The sequence below is a fragment of the Sebastes fasciatus genome, chromosome 7 (genome assembly GCF_043250625.1).
Source record: "Sebastes fasciatus isolate fSebFas1 chromosome 7, fSebFas1.pri, whole genome shotgun sequence".
NCBI lineage: Eukaryota > Metazoa > Chordata > Actinopteri > Perciformes > Sebastidae > Sebastes > Sebastes fasciatus.
In genome coordinates, this window is record NC_133801.1 from 10,005,709 (window position 1) to 10,033,525 (window position 27,817).

A 27,817-nucleotide genomic window follows, 5' to 3' on the forward strand; every position below is an offset into this window, starting at 1 on the left:
CAAAAGCAAAGGGATAAATGAGAGAGGGAAAACTACATTGGGGAAAGGAGGAGAATATTAAGAGGAAAAGGTGACATTGTAGAGGTTACAGAGAGCAGGAGGAGAGGGGGATGGGAAAGGTAGTTGGATAGAAAGACCAGGGGATGTGACATTATGGGACAACGCCATTTTAACCATTTTGTGCTACAGCATATACAAGAACATGCCGAACACGAATAACATACACGATTTATTACAAAAGAATTTGGGGAAATAATGTCTTGAGAGCTGTCTGATCCACATCTTGTAGGACGCTGAAACTTTGTCCAACAATACATAATCTTAAAGGGCCTGTACAGTACGTACGTTTTTACACGTATAAATCATTTTTTATTGTCAATGTGTGAACAGGTTATAACCTAACCTAAAAAATTAGACCTTCAGCGACTAGTTTGATTTCCTCTATCAGCCTGTAAACCGTTTTTAATGTGAAGATTGCAGGACGTTTTTTTGAGGAAAATCCAACGGATGTGACGTCATGCGCAAGTGCCTTTATTTTCAGCTCCGCTTCAGGGCTAACAGCGTGCAACGACAGCTAACGTTCAGTTAGAAATGGCGTCTGCTAACGCCAACAAATGACAAGCCCCCACCACAACTCAGTCTCCAACACAAACTCCACGGAAGCACAAAAAAACCCCCAAAGTTATATCTAGTGAAGCCTGTCTTGCAAACAGGAATGTCGGTGTTGAGGGGAAAACTAGAATCGGGCCTTCGATAAATGGAAGGACCTTCGTTTGGTGAGCTAACATTACTGCCAAGCATGTGAAATCCATAGTGATATTGTGGCTTTAGCTGCCAATCATGTTCTGTCTCGTGTGTGTCGCCTCACTGTTTTGACCGATGCTCGCTCGCGTCTACGTAGTGTGAGCAACAGGACACTGACTATCGTTAATGGCCAGAGGTGTGACTATTAACAAGGAATTTCTGATTCTTACATACTGCCCCTTTTAATGTCTGCTAGTGCTTTCACCTTGAGGACTGGAAGTCAAGCATCTGTTTTGAATTTCAGCAGCACTTTTGGTATGAAATAATGGGATTACTTGAGCTTTAAGGAAAATCGTGTGTGAGGTTTTGCATAAGCACATGCAATTGAAAACAGATGAATTCTGCTTGTAATGTTTTCAGTCACATAAACTTGCTGTGGTCACAGAGCTGAGTCATTTACAGTATAGGAAATGGTGGGCGAGCCAACTTTGTTATGTAACGGTGTTAATCTGTGGAGGGCTGGGTGGTCTCTGGTCAGATTAAGGCAGAGGACGGATTAAACGGATGATTTAGGGAAATCAATAAGCCGACAAGCATGGATAGAATTTATTTACAGCGGAAACAATATGGTGGCAGGCGTCTGGCTCCAGTTTGACCCGACAACACACAGAAGCACTCTGGCTGTGTACTCACTAGTGGGTAACCTCCGGGGTCTGCCAATGCTGAAGTGCCTTAAACTTGCATTCTTTCTAACAGCCAGCAGGGGGCGACTCCTCTGGTTGCAAAAAGAAGTCTGATTGTATAGAAGTCTATGAGAAAATGAGCCTACTTCTCACTTGATTTATTACCTCAGTAAACATTGTAAACATGAGTTTATGGTCTCAATCGCTAGTTTCAAGTCTTCTTCAATACAGCATGATGTTCATTTAGTAAATTATGGTCCCATTTAGAGTCAAATAGACCATAAAGCACGGGATGCTTTGGGGCGTGTATACCTTGTGATTGACATGTCGCTACCACGGCGTTGACCGGTCTGGGAGTTGTCCAGTTATGTATTCATCTTACAACTTTAATCCTTTCATAGTGTGTTTTCAGTTCATGAAAGTTAATAGTAACATTTTTGTTCGCCTGAAAATGTCTTAATCAGCGGCCAAAAACCAAGATTGTGACGGCCAACATGACGAACTCAAAGCTTCAAAATGACAGTCCACAAACCAATGACGTCACGGTGACAACGTCCACTTCTTATATACAGTCTATGGTACTCACCAGTTGTACTCATTGTAGTCATTGTGTGCCTCCCACCAGAAGTAGAACCAGACCAGCAGCAGACTGAAGGTGAAGAGGAGAATGAGGGACCACAGCAGCTCCCACTGCACACACACACATAAATGCAATTTATTACTCTGTGGCTGCACTATGTTTGATTGGAAACATGACTGAGTGCAGAGCAGCTCTGAATGCAGCGAAAACAAAAGAAAAAATATATAATTATATAATGCTGCTGTTGTGGACACAAAGCTACTATGTTGAATGTTTGTGGGATGAATTTGTAAAACTTGAAAAGCACAACTTCAACTTTTCCAGAAGATCTTCAGACAGCGGCAGAGCTCATTAGAAGTTTCAGCAAACGTACCTAAATGGTGTCAACCTGGCTGCTGACCTATGGAGAAAGTATTCCCTCATACACCTGACTCATCATCAAGGAATGACTTTTAATAACTTCACAAGCAAGCCCACTAATTACTGTCCTCGTCTGCCGTGCACTTTTGTACTAGAGCAGATATTAAATTGGCTCTATCTTCAGATACAGACAGATAGAAAATCACCCCAAGGCCATAATCGGGACGATACGTGCAAGCAGGCATGCTCATCTCCATCTTTCCCTCTCAGCGTACATTAAACACAGCTACGTTTGCTGTGACTCAGAATAAAACCGTATGACCTTTTCATGAAGAACAGAAAATCATTTAAAGAAAACTCAGTGCACATGAAGAAGCTGAGCAGCAGCAGTGTTGGTCGACTTAAAATGTGCTGATAACTTTTAAGGAACACACACACAGTGTTCAAAGAATAAAGCTTCTAGGTTAAAGAGTAATAGGACTTTAAATCATCTGATGCCAGTGAACACATGAAGTGATGTGAGAAAACCACACACCGCGTTGTCACCATTACAAGCTAGTATGACATAGTTGGTACCAATGGATTCCTTATGTTTTCTAGTTTCATATGATACCAGTATCTTCATTCTAGCTTTAAAACCGAGCCCGCTACAACCCCTGACAGATCTAATGTGTTAAAGCATTATTATCGCATTACCTTTGACAGCCCTAATATGGATTTGCATTTTGATAATTGATGAATCGAAGCAAAAATGCCAAAGATTCACAGGGTTGCTGCTTCTTTTCTATTATATATATCACTGTAAATTGAGTATCTTTGGGTTTGGACTGGTGATCGGACTAAACAAGCGATTTGAAGACTTTGAGCTCCAAGAACCCAGTGACGCACATTTTATAAAATGAAACAATGAACTGAGAGAAGAAGAATTTGACCAATCCATATTTCATTGTTAGTTACCGTCTAAGTGTCCTTGAAAACTCTCACGTATGTGTGCGATGTACTGTAGCGTCAGGATAAAGACACTCAGTTCAGCAACCTTAGCACATCAGCTTGAATGCACCATTGTTGTGTGTGCAGAGGATCAGATTATTATCGCCTCGGCCAGCTGATGCGACACACAGGTAAGACAGTCTGCCTGACCTGTTTATATCTGCTCTCCGTCTCAGTGAGGTTGGTTCTTGGACCAAAACTAAAAGCTGTTCAAATGTTAAATATGGAAGTTTTTAATCACGATACAATCAAAATCCAAAACAGTGCAGCATTTGAAGGTCATGTTTTGACCTCAAGTTTCTTTTTAAGAGCTTTCCCACATTTCAACATCCAGACTTGGGGTCAGACTTGAAGTGGAAATCATGATGATATAAAGATGTATTATTAATTTCTGGGCACGGTTTTATAACAGAGATCACTCAGTTGTACAAAAAAGGGAAACAAGCTTGAAGGAATGCTGATTCAATCTCCCTCTCATATTTGGACATGGTTTCTGAAGTACAGACTTTATTATGCAAAGAGGTTCTCTCTCATCAGATAATATGGGCACCAGATCAGCTTGGCTGTCTTTACAGGCAGGAAACAAACCTAAAAAAGTAAAAGCAGTCTATCTAGAAAAACACACAAAGCAAATACTGTTTGTCCAGTGCAAAAAAAAGCAATGTCTTACCCTACACACATTTATCTACATGTCTTATAACAAAAGGAGCACAGCAGATCAATTCCAGTAACAGAAAGGACACCGTGGTCTCTGTGGGAAGCAGCTCTGTGTATGTGTGACAGACAACTCTGTTCATTGATGAGAAAGCAGCGACCCTGATTCCCGGTTCCCATGGTGGACCTTAATGATCAGCTGACACACCTGGGAGGAGATCCGACCTTGCTCCTGAGAGAGGGCATTGTTCACTCCCACCATCTCTCATCTGGATTATGATAGATGCGACCTGAGACGTCCCTGATGGAGGGTTGTGTCTAGAAGGTAACCGCGAAATCTGATCTGAAATCTGCAAAAACTTGCAAACACTCTTGCGAGACTCACTGCCCGACGACTCAATGCCTAACCCTATCCATCTCACAAGAGTTTTCTCAACTCGCCGGTTACCTTCTAGACACGATCCCGATAGAGCTGTGATGGCGTGGTCAATAAGTTATCTACATTGAGGTCTAATTAATTGGATCACCTAATAAACTATATCCCAATGTCATTTCTGAGATCTGATGCTAAATATGGGATTTTATTATCTACTATAACTCACACTGTTATATTGGCTTGAATATCGCAATTATATATCTCTCATGGCAGAATTCATTTGAGCCCGTCCATCTTTTCTGCTCGATCTCCCATTTCTTATGATTACTTTAATGCACATTAGGGCTGCAACTATCGATAAATCTATAGATTATTTTCTCGTTGTTTGGTCTATAAAATGTCAGAAAATGCAGAAAAATGTCAACTAGAGCTTCTCAAAGCCCAAGATGACGTCCTCAAATGTCTTGTTTTGTCCACAACTCAAAGATATTCAGTTTACTGTCATAGAGGAGTAAAGAAACCAAAACATATTCACATTTTTTTTGTTTGGCTTATCATCCATGTGATTCCTTTTCTCTTTTTTAATCAATTCTGTAATTTTTATTATTCTTTTATTAATATTCCTTATTTTAATTCTTTTTTAATTTCACTTTTTATTATACGTTTGCATCAACTTTCTTTTTATCGTCTCATTTTATTGTCTATCTGCCCGTGTTTTAATGTTTTGCTTTTTTTTGTAAAACACTTAAGAAGCTGGAATCAGAGAATTTTAACTTTTTTGTCCTAAAAAAATTACTCAAACCGATTAATTGATTATCAAAATAGTTGCTGATTAATTTAATAGTTGACAACTAATGGAGTAATCATTGCAGCTCTAATGCAAATTATGAAAACTGCATCCAAATGACAAATGCAACCTGAATGTGTCAACCAGCACACGCTACAGTTTATTAGCTCTTTGTTCTTCATGGATGTTTTACATGAGGTCCAACTTTTAGGTTTTTTTTTAATTAATTTTGTTCTGGTAAAATTACGTTGAGGGACTGCAAAAAAAACTCTAAAAATAGCGTGAAACGGATATATCTTCACTGACTCACCACCGCGTCAGAGGATATTGCATCAGTGATTTAACATCTGGGAAAAGCAGGTGTGGAGAGAGAGAAAGTTGACAACTTTAGCCTTTGTTCAGAAATATTCAGACTTAAGTGACGGCAGCAAAGAATGTTGTAGCAAATTAAAAAGATAGTCATTTTACAGTATTATTCAATTTTCGTAGTTTAGCTGTGAGTGTGACAGTGTTTTAAAACTTAGACAAATAAATCTGTATTGAAGAATAACTGATTTCTCATTTACTGAAGATTGGAGCCCCTTGTTGGGTTCTGATGTTGTCTTCCTGTTTGCCAGCTAACTCAGCAGTAGAGCATGACTTGGCCTGCCCTGTGACATCACATTACCATTCTGCATGGCTGGCGTTTTATACAGGCACAGCGCCCCGTGGCACGGGCCGACTGCGGAAACAGGAATCTATCAGAACACCACAGTCTCTGGGAGTGTTTGAAGAGCAGTGTATGCTTTGTTCCTATAATTATTCTGACTAGTGTTATGCTGTTCGCCCCTTGGAGACATCATAGAGGACAAAGAGGACAAGTTCTCCTTCAGAAGATTCAGAGCTATTGGATTAGCTTTAATTCAAATCAAATTATGTGGTTTGCTGTAATTAAAACGTAACTCAAAAAATATTGGAATGACTTTTCAAAACCATCAAGGACCCTTTCTGTAGCTACTCTGAGTGATGACATCCAGACAGCTGCAGTGGTTAAGATTAAATACATTTCTAAAATAGTGAACACATTTGTTTCCTAAACCAGTAATATGGAAAAAGGATGGAAGTCATTAGAGGATAAACTCCAATGCTAAAAATAGAAGGATCAAATGGATCATATTAAAAACTAAAAAAACATACATTCATGAAAATCATTCACTTGCTCACTAAAAGTGTCATAAATGCTATAAACAAACAACTCTTAGGAATATATCTAATAAGGACTGACAGCCCTTTTTCATAGTGTTTCATGTCCTTTTTTTATTACGGGATTGCACCAAGGTTTTGCTCTGGCCCAATTACGTTAAGGGACTGCAAAAAAAAACCTCTAAAAATAGCGTGAAACTGATATATCTTCGCTGACTCACCACCGCGTCAGGTGATAGTGCATCAGTGATTTAACATCTGGGAAAAACAGGTGTGGAGAGAGAGAGAGAGAGAGAGAGACGAAATCTTTGGCCTTTGTTCATGAATATTTAAAGGCTGTCAATTTATTAAAATATTTAATAGCAATTAATCACATGATTATCCATAGTTAATTGCACATTTATTTATCCGTTCAAAATGAACCTTTAAGGGAGATTTGTCAAGTATTTAATACTCTTATCAACACGGGAGTGGGCAAATAAGCTTGCCTTATGCAAATGTATGTATATATTTATTATTGGAAATCAATTAACAACACAAAACAATGACAAATATTGTCAAGAAACCCTCACAGGTACTGCATTTAGCATAAAAAATAAATCATAACATGGTAAACTCAACAACAGCTGTCAGTGTGTCAGTGTGCTGATTTGACTTGCCCCAAACTGCATGTGATTATCATAAAGTGGGCATGTCTGTAAAGGGGAGACTTGTGGGTACCCATAGAACCCATTTTCATTTACATATCTTGAGGTCAGAGGTCAAGGGACCCTCCTGAATATGGCCATGCCAGTTTTTCCTCGCCAAAACTTAGTGTAAGTTTGGAGCGTTATTTAACCTCCTTTTCTAGTATGACAGACGACATTCATATGATACCAGTATCTTCACTCTAGCTTTAAAACTGAACCCGCTACAACCTTAAAAATTGCAAGTTGCGTAAACGCGTTAAAGAAATTAGTGGCATTAAAACGATTTTGTGTTAACACGTTATCACTTTAAATATGACAGCCCTAATTTAAAAACTTAAGTGACAGCAGCAAAGAATGTAATGCAAATAAAAAAGGAGCACATAAAGTCATTTTACAGGCTCCGTCTGCGCCACCGCAGAGCAGCATTGCAATAACCTCTCTGCTACCCTCAGTGGCTTTCTGCCTGAAGTTTCTATTTATCTTGACTTTTAATGGCTCACAGCCAGTCCAGTGCAGGGGATTATGACCGGAGCAGCCAATAATGTATTTATTAAACAGGCTTATTGGATTTTTAAAATCTGTTTACGGCAGTAATCTTGTGACGTTTAATATCTCACATAATTCTGGGAGGTCTCTTTAATTGTATCACCAATTTTCTTGTTGAACTGACGCCGTCAAGCTATTTAACTCCCATTTCCTCACATAGTGTCAGGTCTATTAGAAATGAATATATTGAATTTAGTTCATGCAAATAAACTTAACCGTGGCTAAGATCATTTAAGTCATTCGTTTTAGTAAATATATCGCTAAACTGATGACCAAAATTTTGCAGCCCTGACGGTAATTTGTTGTAAATATCCCCCTTAGCGGTGAATTACTGTAATTATAGAAGATTAGTGTACAGAGATATGTAATAAACTGACTTCTAAATACTGTGCTTTGCATTTTAGTGGTGACTTTCTGGCGCATTTAATGTGGTCCTCTGGGACGACCCAATCAGATTAAAACCAGGAAAATGAGGCACGTAGCATTTAGTCATTGAGTCGACAACGGTTGCAGATATTTCTCCGATAGTCATTTGCTCCACTTCTCCCTGTAAGAGCGACCGCTAATGATAATGCCAACGTGTCTCTCGCTTATCGCTCCAAGAATGCTTCAGTATGTCAAACAGGATGTAGGCTATAGTGTCATATCCATTGGATGGTTATTATTCATGCCCAGCAGCTGCTCTACAGCACAATGTTATACATGCATGGACAAACACATGCATGCTTACTTAAGGCTGGCCCACAGTGAAAGATGTTTAAAGTCTTAACAGATGTTTAACATATGAGAGACCCCACACATAACGACATGAAGCGATAAATTTAAATTGGTTCCTATAGTGTGTGGAGAGCAATGAATTGAGATTTTGCGTCCTCAGCTGTCCGGGGTTCCCTCCCTCACAACAGGATATCAGATCGTAAATATTGAACATGTTTAATATTTAAACATGAAATCAGCTCCAGGATGGACTTCTGAGCAGATCGGGGGATGTAGAAAACACTCTTAACATACAGTAGCTCACATCACAGGAATATCGGGCTAGATAATCTTTAGAACCATTAAAATGATGATTTTCGTGTAGTCTGTACCCCGCATTACTCACATACATGTAAGAAAACAAACACATGCTGTATGATTCTCTAAACAAAGCCAACGACAATACTATATACTTTGTTTTACATCTGATTTGCAAGTCAACCTTGGACCAAATATGGAGCCAGGATGCAATGTTCTTCAGAAGTGATAGAAAATATATAAATACATTCACACACAAAACATCTCTCTGCAGATTCACAAGTCAAGTTGTGTATTGCCGTGTATTAGGGCAGGCAATATGATGATATATATTGTCAAAACAATATAAAAATGTCTATCGTATATATTTTTCTATATCGTTTCTCTTGTGATATAGGCCAGGCCTATATTTATGTATTTTTTCTCTATTATTTCACTTAAAACTTATGTTCATTTTGTACTCAAGTTTTCATTTATCAGTATTAAAATCACACAGGGGTATACAAAAATAGGCTTTACCATGTGGTTATTTCATATAGACTATTTATTAGAAATCATGCTATATCCCGATATATATCATTATTGATATATGAACTTGCCTATGTCATGATAGAAGATTTTGGCCCTATCGCACAGCCCTGCCGTGTATATATTTAAGTTCATACAAACTGTCAAACTATGCAGCTACAGTAGCTTTTTGTGCCCTCAACAGCACGTACACGGAGAAAGAACAAAGCCTGACAGCCTATAAATCACACAGGCAAGCATGTGGATTATAGTTTAATAATAACTGCACACAGAGCCTTGTTTTGTATAACTACAGTAGGAGCTGGCAGGAAAATAATAATTAAGCATGTTTGCATCTGTGCTGCTGGTTACTTAAGGCGCAAGGACGACAGTCAGTACATGAGGAAACTGTCCTTGTATCATGTACAGTGCGTCTCCATTTACAGCGAACGTTCTCCACACAGATATCAGAATACAACTGTCTGAACACTCTTTGTGCTCACTGATTATGTGATTCAGGCTGTGATATAACTCAAGTCTAGGTGGGTTACAGTACATATTGACTATATGAAAAGATTAGTCATCAGAGGGAAGAACATGTTCCCATATGTATCTCATAAAGTGTACTTTATATAATAAAAAATAGCCAACATAAGGATTTCCTATGTAGTGAATGACAATTAAATGATGAATAAATGACAGCTTGACTCAGTGTGTTGCCGTCCAACATGCCAACACTGTGGAGAGGAAATATGCTGAGAGACGGTCCTGAATCTATCTGCTGTTAAAGATAAATCCAGACCGATACAAACAAACACAAACATGTTGGTGTGTGTGAATAAACGTGAAGACTCATGTAAATGTAGGAGAGATCATCACATGAAGCAGAAAGAAAGCTGTTATTCTTTCGCCGACGGTGCTTCTTTCCCTGTGAGGCACAGGCTCACATGCCTCTATCTATCTTCACTGGATTTAACACCTCAGTCCCTTGTCACATTCCTGAGCATATCCAGATAAATCCCTGGCATTTCACACAGGCTGTGCACCGCTTTATAATGCAGCCAGACCACCAGAGTGATGCACTAGGGCTGTCCTCCACCAAAGAAATTGTTTGCCAACTAAAATTCATACGATTTTGTCGACTAATCGATTCGTTGATTTAATAGACAAATTTATACAACTTGAGTTTCTCCACAAAGATTGACACAAAATCACCACTTTGAATCATTCAGCATGAAAAAAGCATAAAGAATGACTAATCAACTGAAGAAATCTTAGTCGGCTAAGAACAAAACGACCGAACGAATGGGAGCAGCCCTACGATGCACATAATGCAAAACTGTCTGCAAACATACGATTGTGGTCCTGTTAACTGGAAACACATTTCTAATAATGAACTGAACCTCCAGTTTCTCAATTAATTTTAGCGTAGTGAAGATACAAATACAGAAATAACACTGTCGATGTATTTTACAGACAAAAGTTGTTAATTTTCTAAGATTCAATGTGCAGATTTTATAAATCCTAAACAGGAAATCATGCTGCTGTTCCAGCCAATAAGTGGTATAAGACACATAGACTGTAAATTAGAAGTGGACGTAGTCACTGTGACATCACGGATTATTCATTAGTGAATAGATAAATGGTTCCTATTATAATATTCTGAAGCACAACAAATCTCAATGAAGATTTTGCCCTGCAAGACTATCATATTTTGTACCAGGCGTGATTCCAAAAATGACAGAATCATAAAAGATGACAGATGCCCTGGAGTAGATGTGACTTATGGAGAGAGGAGGTCTAGCGGAAGAATATGATCTTTGCTTTTTTCCTACATTAAACACATCTCAAACCGTCCATCACACCCTCAGCCTCATCATTGAGTCACCTCCTCTGATGTATTGAAGCTTATGACCTTTCAGTCTGACGGCTGGAGGGACGAGAGGGCAAATATGTGATCAAGCACACAAAATGCAGTATTAAAAAATTTAGCTGAAAACCGTTTATGTCCTTCAGAAATGAATGAAAGTCACCGGTCCAAAAACTGAAATCATACAAAAGAGGTTATATTTCATAGGATCACTACAACAATTTTGAATTCTGCTCATTTGATCTTCTATTGACTGTTGCTATCCAAAGCAAATGAAACAACAATGTGCCACTCTGTGGAGTCACCATCAGTGATTTGCTTGTTCCTGGTATCTCTGTTGTCTTATCATCTTTCCAATATTTCACAAGCCGGCTCTAATGAAGACCACAAGATCACGGACTAATGAAGGCAGAGCAGCTTTGCTTCTATTTTTGAAGCCTTTTGTGTGACTGAATGGTAAAGACTGGCTAAATGGAAATACTTTCAATTATTACTGAGTGCCAGATCGGCTTGCACTGCGTGACGTGGGCCGTCTTCCTACAAAGCACCTTGAACACAGACAGAGGCAACTTCACTGGGACCGTCAGTCAGCCTGCGTGGCTCATTACAGTGAACAAAGATGAAGAAGGGGAGAAATGGCATGATCCACTTGTAGATTATGAATGAGGCTACAGTTGTTTCAACATGAGATTCTCAGTTCTCACGCCTCTGTGATTCGCTCAGGTCCAGTTACATGTAGCTGATACCTGCCCTTGATTAGTCACAGTTTGTTTACTGGGATCGTTAAAGATGCAGTCTTATATGACATCACCTTGACCTGTGCTAGGAAGCATCCTCAATGTAGATCACATCTCTCTTCTCCTAGTAGACACTCAAATAAATACAGACAGGTAAAAAGCACATTACACTGCTCCTCTTTTCTTCATAATTATTGACAGCACTACAAAGCTGCACTCTCAAGGCCTTTACACACCAGGGGCGTGACGAATAATTGACATGAAAATACGAAATACTCGCCTGCAAATATTATATGTCTAGGGCTTTTATTGTGAAAGGTAAGAACGGAAGGAGTGAATCTGCTCTGCGCCGTCTTTGGTAGAAAAGAACAATAAAGTTTGTCGTCTTGGTTTGGACTATGGAGCCTCCGTGTTGTTATTTCATAAATATAGACAACTATAACACAACCTGTATTACAGAAAATAAGCTCTGTGGCAAACATATGTTTATGATACTTACAGGTTTTGTTCAGTAAGATAATCTCCACAAATGAAAACCACCATGATTTTTGAAGTGTGAATGCAATCGCCAGAAGTAAAAAGCTAACGTTAGGCTATAAACAAACTACACCACGGGTCGCATGGGCGTGAGTATACACAACGAGGCTGTAATGGCAGACGAGTCAGCGTGATGACGTTTAGTAGTCTCATTTAGCCACTTGTTAGCAACCACGTTTTTTTAAGACACGTATAAGCTTCAAAATGTACGAGTTGGGTATTTATTGATGTATTTTATATCGTAGATCAAAACGTTACAATCTCTTCAACATGTGTTAACCACAGAACTTATTACAGGCATCTAACTAAATACCCCATTCAAAAAACCCACTGACTTTGAGACGAGGGAACCGGAAGTGCTAAAATGCTAACTCATTTCCAGGTTTTAGGACTCATTCCTGCACCACTAGATTATGTAAAAAAAAAAAATTAGAAGAATGTTGAGGGAAAAATATCCACTTCCTGAGTCAGCTGAACAGAAACTGACAGCAGCCTGCAGAGTGCATGTGCCTGACTGTGTGCTTCTTACACTCTGGGGTCAAGACAAGTGCTATCCATCCGTCCACCACACGGTCAAAACAAAGGATGAGCACCGTGGACAAAGAATGCTGACTCGGCACTATCCTGCCACTGCCATCAGTTGGACTGAAAGACAAGCACTTGCAACAGGAAACAGCAACACGGTGTCCAGTTTCCTGGAGGGGAAAAATCTATACCTCTTTATTTAGTTCTGAAATGCTTTTTATGTGTGTGATCCAAGAGCTATCAAAATATAACCACCCATCCCCATTTGTGTGTTTGTTTACACACCTAATGTAGGTTTAATGCACGCCACATATATTCTTTGGCATGTGAGTGACATGAGAGTCTATTGTCTGTGTGCTAGGTTCCTGCTTATCTACAGTATGGTATGTGGGCATAAATAAATTATCCAACCTACTAGAGTCTGAGTGTGTGCGAGTGCACACATGGGTGTGTGCTGTGTGTTTGTTGCAGCAACATAACCTGTGTGTCCTTCCTAAATACGGAGTAGAGATAAAAAGGGAAAGGTCAGGACAAATTGCTCATCTTGTGTCGGCTGTAATACTTATCCTGACTGATACTGGAAAAAAAACACTGTGGTATTCTTTGGTTGGGAGTTACATGAGGCCGTTCTCGGTGCACACTTTGGTTTAAGATTTTAGCTACCAATGTCTATATTATCACCATTATTTTAAACATTTTGCAATATGTAGAGTATTGCGATAAGATATATTGTGATTTATTACCTTTTTCAACTGCAAATTATGCAGTCTGTCAACATCTGTTTTATCTAATAAGATACAGTTTTCACTCAGAGTTTTCATTCACATATCTTGAATTTAGAGATCAAGGGACCCCTCTGAAAATGGCCATGCCAGTTTTTCCTCGCTCAAATTTTGCGTAACTTTGGAGTGTTATTTAGCGTTCTTCCCGACAAGCTAACACGTCATGGTTGGTACCAATAGATTCCTTAGGTTTTCTAGTTTCTATAGGATACCAGTACCTTTACTAGCTTTAAGACTGAGCCCGCTACAACCTCTGAAAGACAGAATAGCGGCCGTCGGATTGTTAAGAGGTTAATAGTTTATGTAATAAGAGATCGATACTTGACGCCCGTGTATCAGTACAATATTGCCAGGCGAAATATCGCGATACTATGCAGCATTGATTTTTTTCCCCACACCTAAGGCACACATTTAAATGCTTGAAAATAATTAAGATGCCAAATACAACTCTCATAACTCTCATATTGTCTCTCGATAAATGTGACTCCTATACAGATGCACTAAAAATCTGCCAAGGTCGTGGCATACAGACAAAAAAACATTTGATGGATAAAATTCATAACAAAATCTAATTAAACTCATTACAAAATGTGCAGAACGTAGGAGATGACAGACTGTTGGAAGCAGTGGAGGACTGCAATGTCAAATGAAGCTCTATGTGGAAAGCTCAAGGTTACTGAATGGGGGATAAGCCAGCAAGGACATATTTGGTCAAAGATTGTTCATCGTAAATCAATGCTGAGAGACAAAAGGTATCTAGAGACCATGAGGTGTCACAGCACACTGCTATGGATGCCAATCACAATCTCAGTAGCACATTCAGTAACAGTGTGCTCTTTAGCTAATTTCCCACCTCCTACACAGCCATCTTGTCGTTAATGTAACAGCTACAATGCCTTTTTAATTCAGCAGCCAGAAATCAAGAAGAGGAATGCCATCATTTCTCATACCCACATTTTTTTGTCAAAATGTAGATGGTAGGTCACTGGAAGATGCAGAAAACAGGCGAGGAAAACTGTAACTTCTAATTAAAATTCATAGATTTTCACATTCTTAAACAGGAAAGCTATTAAAAAGCTGAAAAGTGATATGATTCTGCATCGATCTCCCAGGACAGTACGGTTATCATTGAGAGGACCTTGACAAGATAAATTAATCAGAGAATGACATGATCAGGTCTCATTTACTGCCAAGCTGACGTGAGCATGTGTGCACATATGAGTGTGTATACAACTTATAATTATCTTGTGAGAGGTAAACAATGACAGCAAGGTCAGCCTCAACTATATCTCCTACTGCTCTGCTAGCCAGTGTTGTTTTGATAATGACAATGACATTCAGTGTTTAAATATACAAATGAAGCATTATCTTATTAAATATGTGCTAATTTACATACATTTCCAGAACAGAAATCTGAACATTGGATAAAGCCAGGTTCATATTAGACATATTAGAGTCAAAGGTTTTTACAGAGGAAAATTTGATATGTCTTTTATTTTATCTCTGTAAATCAGAAAATAATTTCAACAGTAGGAATAAAATGTTATATAAACCAGGCTATGAATGACCTACAGTATGAACAAACCCCTCTGTAAAAACATTAAGAATATAAACAGGAATGAAACTGTAAAGAGAGTTTGAGAAAAACCTCATTTTGAGAAATCGGCCTTTAAAAGATATGGATTGTAAAATATCAAACATTTTGAAAACACTACAGGTGAATAGGGGGAAAGAAAAAAACTAATAGTTATTGCCATGAAACTTCCCCAGTTGATTACTTACATTAAAACAATTAGTTTTTGTATTAAGTTTTCTGAAATGTTATGTTTAAATATGCAAATGAGGCATTATCTAACGCTAACTTTTAGTGAATTTAGGAGAAATCTACAGACACAAATAGACAAAGTAGTAAAATAAACACCTAGATGTGTATTTTGGATGTTTACTAGTCTGAAAGAAGACATGTTATGGAAGCAAAATAGCCCAAAATCTCAAAATTGATCAGTGCATTAAAAACACTGTTCTTGCTGTAAGATGTGAAAGATTCAAACTTGCAGTATAACGCTGCAAAGTCAGTCAAATGTCATTCTAGTACATTAACAGATAAGTGATTTTAGTGTTTTATCTGGTGACCATCATATACATGTACTGTACTTTGCACTGTATACAATATGTGACCATGTTCTGTAGAAAAAGTCATGATGTGTTTTTTTTAAATTACTGACTGCCTTATTTACAGCAATTCTGATGTAAATCATGATTGGTGTAGTTCACCCACAAAGCGGGTTTCCTCCCCCTCTCACCTTGGTGGTGTCATCATGGGAACGTTGATAGCGTTTCCAGCGGCAACCGTAGATCCCAGTGATACATGACAAACACAGCTGGCGCTCATAGACCTGGAGGGGTTGGTGTTTCACCATGCTCCTTCAGTCAGTCCCGCTCCCAGAGCTCTAACATCCCACTGACCGCGAAGTATCCTGTCAGAAGAATAAGAAACACATATATGAAACGTTAGTATTAAAGTTGATTCAAACAACATGTTGAGACTAAACTGAACAATCCATGGAACAAACTGTTACTAGCGTAGCAGCATGTCTGGCACTTTGATAGAAAACACATGCTGACCTGAAAGGCAACATGCTTTATTACAAAGCCTAAAATTAAGCCCTTGTTTCCAAGCTCCCGTTTCCAATGACAACTGAGACTACTGCAAGCTTTCATCAATACGATCAAGGAAAAAAAAGAAAAGAAAATTAAATTGAAAAAGGCTTGGTGAGCCCACCATCTATTGAACATCACATTAAATTACAGTGACCATGAATATATCACACAGCCAGAACATATCTGGGTCAAAAGACAGCAGGCAGGCCCCTTCTCTCCCTTTTATGTTGTCAGGGCCATATAAAAAAACGCCAGGCAAAGAAAAGGCCAACAGGTGCAACAAGGATGTATTATAACAGTGACATTTTAGCAAACCCTTCAGCTTACAGTATACAAATATTTAATGGTAGACGTGGCAACTAAACCTGCAAGCAGAACAACACAACTTCTGTGTTGCAGTGAACCCAAACAACTCCACTACCCCCAGTGAATGAGCACCATGATACTTTAGATAAAACCCAGCACCCCTTTCACGCCTGTCTAATGCTGCATTAGTGACCATGGTAGGCAGTAAAACAGGCTGTGTTGGCTGTGAATAATCAGAGTTATAGCTCAGTCCTCCCATTGAGCTGCTGCTGATTCAGCACTGAGACTTCGCAATCAGCTATAATAACAATAATGATATCAGAGCAGTGCTTGGCTGTTATCCCAAGTTTACCTCACTCTCAAGAGACATGATGGAGCCTGTTGTGCTGCCTCAGATCAATCTGGGGTTGAAAGTGCATCTCTTGGTCATCAAAAGCATAAATAAACCATGCATAATTAATGTCATCTCTCTGCTGGTGAGAGTCAAACAAACACGATTAAAAGTGTACACACCTACAAATAAGGCATTACATTAAAAGCCATGGAGAGTGGGAAAAGCTTAATAGAAACCCAACACAGTACTTTGTTATGGTAATGGAAAAACTCTTTGCCAAGTAAAAAACACATTTCCCACATCTATAGATTGTTAATAGCTGACAGGACTGGGCGGCGAGATATCTGTATGAGTAGCCACAAAAGTATTAACAGTCATCCATGGAAAGAATTTGAGAAAATTGGATTTTTTAGAACTCCATTGATAGTTTCTACGTTTGACAAAAGTTCAATGTCAGCTTTATGTTGGAGGAAATGTGGGATGAGTGGAGATCATTCACATATCTTCTGGGACTGTCCAGTACTGCAGGGATTTTGGTGAGATATAAAAAGAGGAGATTGAAAAAAAATATTGAAAATTGCTATCCAAATGGATCTTGTTTTTTTTTTTTACTTCTGAGAACCACCCCAAAATGTAAAGGGTAAAGACCAAAGATATATAACACGGATACTTCTACCGGTTGCTAGAAAGATAACTGTAAATTGGAGGAAAGCGACCACACAAGCCCAATGCACTCAGAGACTGAAACAAGTCTACACAACAGAATATATGACAGCAAAAATGCAAATGAAGATGGACTTTTTTCTACAAAGATGGACTCCAGTTATGACATACTGGACTATATAAATGTTGGGATGTGGACCGATATACTAAAAAAGAAAAACACGAAAAAGAAAAAGCCGTGATACTGACTTTGAAATTCAAATGAAACTTCAATAAAGTTTAAAAAAGCAGGTTTCCCTGGAGCATTTTAACTGGTGATATTCCTCTTTCCTCGCAGTTTGTGGAGCACAGCTAGCATACGGCTACATCTGATGTCTCAGAGCATTTGTGCATGTTAACTACACTCTTCCTGCTGTAATCAGGCTGTCTCAGGCTCTGGGCAGCTGCTCATTAGCATCTGCTGCAGTGGCCATGTTTCCTGTTATTAGTAAAACTGCTCTGAGGAGGGCGGGCGTGACCCGAGGGTACTATGAACCTCGCCCACCCCAGCAGGACCACAAGGGTCTTGACAGGCAATCCTGCTCCTTAAAATTAAAAGTGCTGCACTTTAATCTACCACATACCGCGGCTGATATTACAAATGAGATTCAAACCCCTGATGCTGACATGGTCAATGTTGTGCTTTGCTGATACAGGACAAACTGTCAAACAACAGCAGGCATGGACCGGATGGATGCAGAGAACTGAGCCAATGTGTTATCAATAATCATCTTATCTAACTTGGAGTCTGCACTACCGTATCCTCATCAAGCTGTCAACCAGGGATTTAGACCTTGATCACATCAGGAACTGCTCGACTAGCATAGCGAACATCATAGCAAGTACGCCTGTTTGATGCTTCTTCTGAATAAATCATGTCTGTCGGATAGATGGAGATCACAGCTTTGCAAGCACACACTTTTAAGTCTTCAATCCTGCTAGCAGAGGGGCTCTAACACCTCTTCCTAACTGGACGCGATGCGAACATCAGATTTTTCAGTTTTTCCCAATGAAAATGTCCTAACCTGCTCCGTGTGTCAGCGAACAGGCTGACCAACGTGTCGTTTAAAAAAACAAAACAAAAAAAAACGCTCTATTTAAGCAAAGTTTCTCGCACCTCCAACCTATTTTCATTGGTCTAAATCAACGCCAACCGTTAATCAATATCACGCTCTCAATGTAATAGAGAGTGATATCGCTCATAGGATATCTGGACAATTTTTCGCGCTCCATTCGCCAGAGTTCGCTCACTCGCTGTATGTTAGGAAGAGGTGTAAGGATGGTGTTGCAGTCTGAGGGTCTGTGTAACAAAAAAAAAAATTCTGCAACAACTTATGAGACATGATGGAGCATGGGGATGGCCATCATATACCTCTATCATAATGTTCTACACCCTTATACACTCACAATTCACTTAATTAATTCATGTTTATTTCTGATTTATGACTAGAACAACTTGACACAGTGCTGAGCTGCATCTCAAATTAATCTTCAGGTTCCCAGCTTTCAGATGATGTACACCACTTCTATGTAACATATACTGTTTACTTGCCATCTCCCCCTAAAGACCCTCTGTACCTTCCTTAAAAGACAAAAACGAGTCTGGGTCTCTTAGGGTTAATTTGATTAAGATTTAATATGAATATTGGCAGGCCTGAACCACCTGTCAATGATGGTTGTGCATGATCAACAGCTCCTTACATAATGAAAAAATTGTGTCTGGGCATGCCAACCAAGCCCTCAAGACAGAAAAACAAGCGTGCAGCTGACACAGTGAAGCTCTGTTGGCTTGCTCATCAAGTAACAACCGCTTTCTGCACGTCGTCATGTTGTCACTTGTTGACAAATTATAGCGTTCAAACCTGTATCCACAGCAGTACCTCCATGTTGTTACAGCAAAGAGGCTCACGCGGTTTATGTAGCAACATGTTTACTTCTTAAAGCTTCCATTCATGCCAGTGTAGCAGCCACTTGTATCCTCAAAGTCAAAAATATCACACATCATCGCTACTTCAATTGAGCCGAACATCAAACAGCCTTTTAATTCAAACTATTTGATGTGAAATCTTATCATAATGAGGCAGAGCAGCACTGAGGCCACAGAATTGTCACCTTGAGCTAGCAGGCTCATTCATTTTTTACTTCCTAGTTAATATGCTCCGACCCTCATCCGAGCTGTATAAAGACAGAAGGAAAAGCGCTGCAATTAATCCTTTTATCAGCATGATGTCTTAGCAGAAACTCATCAGCTAAATGTGACCCAGTCAGTGGAGACGATTAAATCTTGAATAAACCGCAATGAATTGGCGAGTTAAATCCAGCACGAGCAGTAATGTTCTGAATCTCAGAGAGAATATTCATCCAAGAGTCTGCACTTGCACTCATATTTTGCCAACATTGATGTGACACCTCAGACCACAGTCAGTAGGTGCAGCAGAAGTGTGACCACCATGCGGGCTGCACTGTCACACTGACTCACCACAACAGAACCACAAAAGCCGAGACGATTGAGCAAAAAAATAAGAAAGACCATCTTCCTCGTGCTTAGTTTCAAATCAAAATTTCGAGTGAATACACAAATCTCGTCACCTACACTGCCCCATCGTGACTGAAATAGATTTAACAGGTGAAATCAGCAAGTGAAGCAGCTTCTCTAACATTTATGTCACAAGTTGTCTGAACGAGAAGACAAGATAAGGATAAGGGTTGTATGAAAAACCCCAAAACGGCTGTTGTCATCCCCTTTTCTGCTGCCTCATTTCCTCCAATCAAAGGCTCCGCGAGGGAAAACAGTCTGCAGGGGAGGAAATGCTTCAGCAGTTTCCCAGCAGAAAACAGTGTCTTCTTCTGACCAGGGAACTGAGCGAGAGGCCAAGAGGCAGAGGACTATGGGATCGAAGGCCAACCCAATAACGAAAAAGAGAAGATAGTTCACCAAAATAGGGACAAATTATGCTTCTCAACCAGCGCAAGGTCACTCAAAACACCACTGTAATGTACAGAGAGTTGACAAAATGACAGTAATACCTGGTCTAATTTTTAATAATGCTGTGAAGCTCGTAATGTTCAATTACTGACTTTCTTAGAGAGGTAATTGGCTAATTTTACTGTTCCCAACTTTATTCAACTGGTGCATATATTATATATATTACACTACAGTGTAAAGTGTTCTTGTTCATATATATTACTATACAGTTGAACCAACAACTGCAGCTGAACTCAGACAGATGACATCCTAAGCTTCACAAAGGTAATGTTTATTATCAGCTGTTCCTGATATTTTATTGAGCGCTGTGTGTTAGAGGTACAGTGTGTAGGATTTGGTGACATCTAGTGGTGTTGTTGCAGATTGCAACCAACTGAGTACCCCTCCGCTCACTCCTCCCTTTCCAAGACTGCGGTAACGTGAGCTGCCGAGTGCAAAACAGTGGTAATGCCGCTCTCCACACTCAGAGGCCATCCTTTCCCTAATAACACTACTTTAGGAGCAACGTAAGTCAGACAGCGGCTGGCGGTGCCACTGTTTTAAAGTTCGTTGGAGAACTACGGTGGCCTTCAGGTAACGTAAAAACGTGAAAGGCTCTCTCTAGGGCCAGTGTTTGGTTTGTCTGTTCTGGGCTACTGTAGAAACATGGTGGTGCAACATGGCGGACTCCGTGAAGAGGACCCGTTCCTTATGTAGATACGAGGGCTCATTCTAAGCTAACGAAAACACAACAATTCTTATTATCAGGTGATTATACACTAAAGAAAACATACTTATTAATATTATATTCCATTTCTGAAAATAGATCCTCCTAATTGTTACACACTGGTCCTTTAAACTGCATTTGCTGTTACCACCAGTAAACAGGGTGTTACTAGAGTAAAGCTTCGGTTATACTTTCCGCAAGGACGGCCGCACAGACATGAGCTGACGTGGAATCATGGCGAGGAAGCGTTTGAATCTTTTATACTCCGTGCGGATTTCACAACAAAGTAGATTTTTGCATGACACAGTGACACATATTTAAGAATTTTGCAGAAACAATGGCAAGACTAAATGTGAACACCTTGGTGACACTGACAGTAGAGTAAATCTTTACTTAAAAACAACACCCTAATCTCCATTTAGTCTTTTGCAAATGGGCCTCCACTTAATCTCTTCCTGATCCCCGTCATGTTTGAATAATCTGAATTGCTTATTGAGATGAGCAATGGAGCACCATGGAGACTCGGCTGAAGCATGTGGCAACAGAAGATGCCTGGGAGGGAGTCGACTAGTGACACATGGGTGATAAAGACCGTTATAACAAGCAATGAGAGAGTAATTATATCGGAGCTATTAAAGCTGGCTCAGCACTGACAGTCGAGTGCTCTCGCTGTAGAAAATATGCAGAGTCTTGGCAATATTTAAAATGAAGTCATGAAAGATCCTTTGCCTTCCAAGAAAACTCTTGGTACTGTTAGCTCATGTTACTCACCTCCTCCTCTGTTTAAACTAAACAAACCAGTGTTTATAACAGTAACATTACAGGCTTTTATGAATTGGCCAATCCATTTAAAAAAAGATTTTTTAGTTTAAAGTTTAACTTAAAATATGATGTGACCAGGACACCCTGTATTACACAAATAATCTCTGATCAAATAACCTAGAGAAAGGCAGACTTTCACTTGATCAATCCTGAAAGGTGACAGATAAATAAGAGCGGATCATCAGCTTTGTAAACAGAGGTGAGCACAGATAATATAGATAAGACACCCACTAATGCAGGATAAGCTGCTCACTGCTTTCTTTAATTCATCTTTCCATGTGACAAAGCCAGTGGAGTTTCTTGAGAAGGCAAAAGTCTGGAGACGTGTTCTTACTGGCCAGACGTAGACTACATAATATAACTCCTTCAAGTGCTCAGGTAAAGCAAGGGGAAACTAAGGTCACTTAATAATACGATTATATTAAGTTAACTCACAAAGGAGAGCTGTGGATCAGTCTAAGCTCTCTAAAGTAAGACTGTAGAACATACATTAAATCCCAGCAGGAGAGTCTCAGCACTTGATTAAAAAGGAAAAAAAAAAGGTTTTCTGCTTAGTTCATGTCGTTCTCACACGGCTAAATGACTTCTGAGGCCCGCAAAGCATCCGTTTCATTAAGTTTCTTCTACCTGTATAATGAAAATAATAAATCAGACAACAAACATGTATCCGCCATCATGTGCTGACAGTCTATAGGCCCGGACACAATGTCGGAGAGCATCTGTCGCCCTAGTTTTTGCGGTGTGTCCCGCACCGTCGGCTCTACTCTGCCCAAGCTCAGGAAAGGAGCGTACAACATACTTCTTTCTGGTGGTCTTAAAATGTTGCATGTTGCAATGTATTAACAATACAGTGCAATATATAAGGAGCTTTTTTTAATCAGTGCTGCAATTTGTTTCTGCCACTTCAAATAGAAAGCCTCTGCATTACCCAACAACAACAATGTTCGGCATGTTTCCATCTAATCCCGAATGCAACCGTAAATATTATCAGCTCAACACAAGTTATCCACATAATTCTAACCAAACCCTAAATCACTCCCATGAGTCAGTGTGGTTGAAGAATTAATGGCCACAGCTTCCAGCCCACAGCTCCTGTTCATCCCTAGTCTGACATTAAGTCCCACCACAAACCACTCTCAAATTGTCTGGTCAGCTGTGCCAGTTAGTGACAACTAGCGCACATAAGAGGGAAGCTGATTTGAGATAGTGATGAAAACATCATCTTCCTCCCTAAGCCTTCCAGTCATGAATCCACAGGGGGAGACTGAAACAATTACTCACAGCCTGCTTACAGTTTACCAGTTTTATATGAATTATGTATCCACTCTATATCCAGGCATCTGGAGTTAGGATTAACTGGGCATTTCATAGCTTTAGGAGGCAAATAACTGATCTATGGTAGAATTAATCACAGCCATTGATTCCACTTTGTTTGGTGCACCTTCAGATAGGAGGGTGTTTTGATTAGCAGCCTGCTTTCATACAGTATTGTAAAGAGGAAGGGAGGGATACTGATTAGGTAGCTGCAGGTAAGCAAAAGTTAATAAGCACCGACACTGCAGAATGAAGTTCATCCTGGCTAACAAGCAGTTTGTTAGGAAAGGTTGATGTCAGGGAAGTTATTCCGAGGTCTTCATCCAGATTCAACAACAAATGGTCAGCTGGATTCAATAAATTGAGAATGAACTGGCACATACATGTGAAGATGTGTTATGTGATTTATGTTTTTACTGTTTTCACTTTCATGCACAGACTAAACATATTGCATGAGACTCAGTATTGGCAGATAATCAATATTAAAATAATCTGATCCACCTGGGCCGGGGCAAAAAAAGGTGATGCACATGCTTTGTAAGGCTTTTGTTTATGCTCGCACGAGGCACGGACCTCCACAGATGGCGCACGCACATGTGTTGTTCTTTGCAGTATTCTCTGCAACGCCAGAGGGCATACAAACAAAAGATGCTGTGAAGAAGTTAACGAGCGTGATCTGCAAAACGCCATAAACCAAACTCCTCAATGCCGAGGAGGACTTGTAATTAACTGTAAACTCATATCTCATATTCATGGACATACTTTATCAGTTTTATACAAACAGGGACTGTTTGTAACTTCTTACAAGTATAAATCAATCCGGGTCGGTGTCCCATGCGCGCTCGCGTGCGGCTACGCTGTTCAGACAAGACTCCAACACAAACTACACGGAAGCACCAAAGTTATATCTAGTGAAGCCCGTCTTGCAAAACAGTGTTGGCCACGGTCGGAGGACGCAGGGGAGACCGGTCTCCACGGCTGTAGTCTCTGCTGTGCTCTGCTCCTCTGCCTGCCTGCATGCCTTCACTCAGCTCGCTCTGAGAATATCTAGTGAAATAAATGCTGCAGCTCCTCCAGACCAACAGAGGTTTTTCCGTGTCTTGTGAAGTGACGGGGCTCCGCAGAGAGTAATGGTATCGTCTCCGACCGGGTGCCGGTGTCTCCCCTGTTCCCTCCGGCTGCGGTCAGGAGGCTGAGGCAGGAAAAGCCAACACTAGGATCAGCATTGATTCATGGAGAGACCTTCGTCTGGTCAGCTAACATTACTGCCAAGCAGCTGAAATATAGAGTGATATTGTGGTTTTAGCTGACGTGTGTCGCCTCACTGTTTTGAGCGATGCTCGTTCATGTCTATGTAGAGCGAGCACAAGCGCGAGCCCGACGCTGACTTTCATCGACTTAACGGCCACAGGTGTCGTTGTTAACAAGCATTTCTGATTCTTACAAACAGTCCCTTTAAGATTTGAAAAATCCTTTAGTGTGAGCCAGCCTTAAGCTGACAGAACAGGCGGCTGTAAAGTGCATCTTTTAACAGAAGACATGAGGCAACGTGCACCGACACCTCTAAAGCTCTTTGTCAGCTTGGTGACCTTAAGAATATTCCTCGACACATTCCTCAAGGATATTCATGAGAACAAATACCGTTTCATTTCGAAGCATACAAGACCTGAGGCAGGATGAATATTCAGTAACATAAAGTTTCTCTAGCTCTCTCCAGCTTTATGACATCAAGATGAAAAAAAGAATCGAGTATTCAACACATACTTGTTGAGAGGCGCCGGTGCCAGAATATTCTGGACAGACGAATGAGGATAGAGGGGTATTGCCAAACGCTTACACAATTGTGTTAATGTCCTTCCTGTGCCGATAATACTGGACAGGTCATGATTTGCATCTAATGAGTATTGACTATGAAACCGACAGATCCATTTGTATAAATAATCTTGAGTAATTGTGTTCTCTGGGACATTAAGAAAGCTTTAGAAACAACATAAGGGACAGAACAGCATGATGGAGCACAAACAACAGCTCACTGTTAGAGAATGATTGGGGTCTTCTTCTGGCCAACTGAGCCGAGCAGTCTTCACAGCAGCTTACAGTACCAGAGTCGTACATTAAACCCGAGATTTAAAAGACTCCAAGATTTTGCCATACAAGGTAGTGAGCAGTGCAGCTGAGAAAGAAGAATTATTGGGAGGGAATCTTACTTTTCAAACTGACCAACAGCATGAAATAATGGCTGAAAATCCGTCAACTAGAGTTTTATGGTGCCTTCAAATGAAACTCGTGAGCTCGTGTTTACAACATGGGAAGTCATGTAGACGATATGCTTGGCGTTCAAGTGTTTAAGTCGTGAAAACACCGCTGCTAAGCAACAACAATATTAATGTTACTGTCGGCATCTAGAAGCCACAGAGGCTAACAATTTAGCAAGCGGGGAACATTATGCAATAAATGCAAAGGCATAATGACAAAGGAACAAGATGAGGCCATTGGGAATATCACCGTTTTCCTCTGACATATTATAAAATTATGAAGAAAAACAATATACGACTAAAATTAAAATATATTCCCTTATTATGCACAAAAAAAAAGAACTTCCATGATCTCCGCCATTCCTGATAACGTCAACAAACATGCCACTTTCAGAAACTTTCCACTTACGAGGTCATGAATACCACATGAGGGGGGCGTTCATATGGGCTCAACTCGTGAACACGGTAAACACGACCCCATTTGAAGGAACCAACAGCAAACAAACAACGGGCAACAGAATTAGTAAAGCTGGTGGTAGAAGAACTTCCACACAATCTGACACATCAAACTGACAGCTCGTCAATCTGAAAAAATATGGGTCAGAGATAATCCGAGTAAAAAATCATCTAATCACCCTCCATTAGTGTCTTCAAATGAGAACATTGACAGCAGGAAGAGGAAGTGCCATTACTGTCACTTATTTCCATTATTAGAGCTGAACAATATGAAATAAATGACTGGGAGACGAGGAAGAAATCCACCCACTCATTTCAGTGCGGACAAAACAACAGTGGTATAAGTAGGTCAAGTGATGTGTGGAGATATTGCTCTCATTTTTCATCTGGGAGGTAAAAATAACCTCTAAAGAGTGGGCTTCACCTTATAGTATGAAGCCTCCTTCATGGACTGAAGGACGGTTTGATGATCTGATGGAGAAGTGATCTGGCTTGATGCTGCAGGGACAGTGCTTGACAAAGAAATGTGGATATAGTGAACAATAAAGCCATATTAGGAGCTTTCCAGAGCCTTGAGGATGGAGGGGTTGCTCATTATTGATTTAGGTATTTCAGCCAGGTACTGCAAATACTGCTTCTCCCCGAAGGCCTCACCCAATGTACCATGAAAATAGGAATGTACAGTTTGAGCAACATCTATTAGGTTTCATCTATTAGATGTGGAGGCCAAAAGGCGGAAGGATTCCTGTGTTTTGGAGCATGCCGCAAGGGGACCACCCAGACACACTGGAGAGGAAAGCGTACAAGGAAACGCCAAAGTCAACTTTGTGGGGTTTGAACCCAGCTCCTTCCAGCTGTGAGGTGACCGTGCTAACCTCTGATCCACCATGCCACTGTTTAGGCAGCTGATGGTGTGTGGGTTTGAATAATTATCACCTTAAAAGACTGGATGGCTTAATCTACATGTGCACCACACTTCCCTCATCAGCTTTAGTACAGCCTGTGATTTCGGATGTCTGGAGTAAAAGTGAAGGGAAGCACCCACAGAGAAGAATGCCAGGCTACGAAGAGCTAGCAGGACGGACATGTCTAGGGAGACCGGAGCCGAATGTCTGCGTCTTCGCTGCCCACACAACTTTTCAAGCTGACAAGAATCCATAAATAACAGCTAAATGCTCTGGTGTCACGTGGTAAAATTAGATTCCACAGTGGTCCTTCAAGCTAAATGCTTCCATCAGCAATGTTAAGATGCTAAACTGGTGTAATGTTTACCATGTTCACCATCTTGGTTTGGCATATTAGCAAGCTAACATTTGCGAATTAGCACTAAAAACACAAAGTAGGGGAGAGGCGACTTTTCAGATAAACGTCATTTTAAAAGATAACGTTACAGACAGAAACAAATTAACTCACATGTGTGTTCTGTCAACACCAGGTGTTATTTTGTACAAATGTGGAACAACTTCGGTATAATTTGACTTTGAATGGATGTTACTTTTGACACTGTCAGCTGGGAACGAAAGTAACAACAAACAATGTCCTTGTTAATATGTGATTGCAAACATATGTCCTTTATCTTTATAAAAAAATATAAAATTTCATTTAAATTTGAATTTTCAATTTCATCGAACGTTTTACAAAATCAGTATAACTGTTAAACAGTGATTCAGCCAATTATTGATAATAACACATTTCATTTTGTTGTTTGACTG

At 40.0% G+C, this 27,817-nt stretch overlaps 1 protein-coding gene across 4 annotated transcripts in view; it reads right to left on the reverse strand.

Annotated features, from left to right (window-relative positions):
* gdpd5b (glycerophosphodiester phosphodiesterase domain containing 5b) overlaps positions 1-27,817 on the reverse strand; it is a 58,563-nt gene that overhangs the window by 22,173 nt on the left and 8,573 nt on the right. For all 4 annotated transcript variants that reach the window (XM_074641473.1, XM_074641472.1, XM_074641475.1 and 1 more), the window contains exons 2-3: positions 15,867-16,040; positions 2,014-2,117 (exon numbers count right to left, since the gene is read on the reverse strand). In XM_074641473.1, coding sequence (XP_074497574.1) covers positions 2,014-2,117; positions 15,867-15,983 — 221 coding nt within the window. In that variant the 5' untranslated portion in view covers positions 15,984-16,040. The remainder of the gene's footprint in view (positions 1-2,013; positions 2,118-15,866; positions 16,041-27,817) is intronic.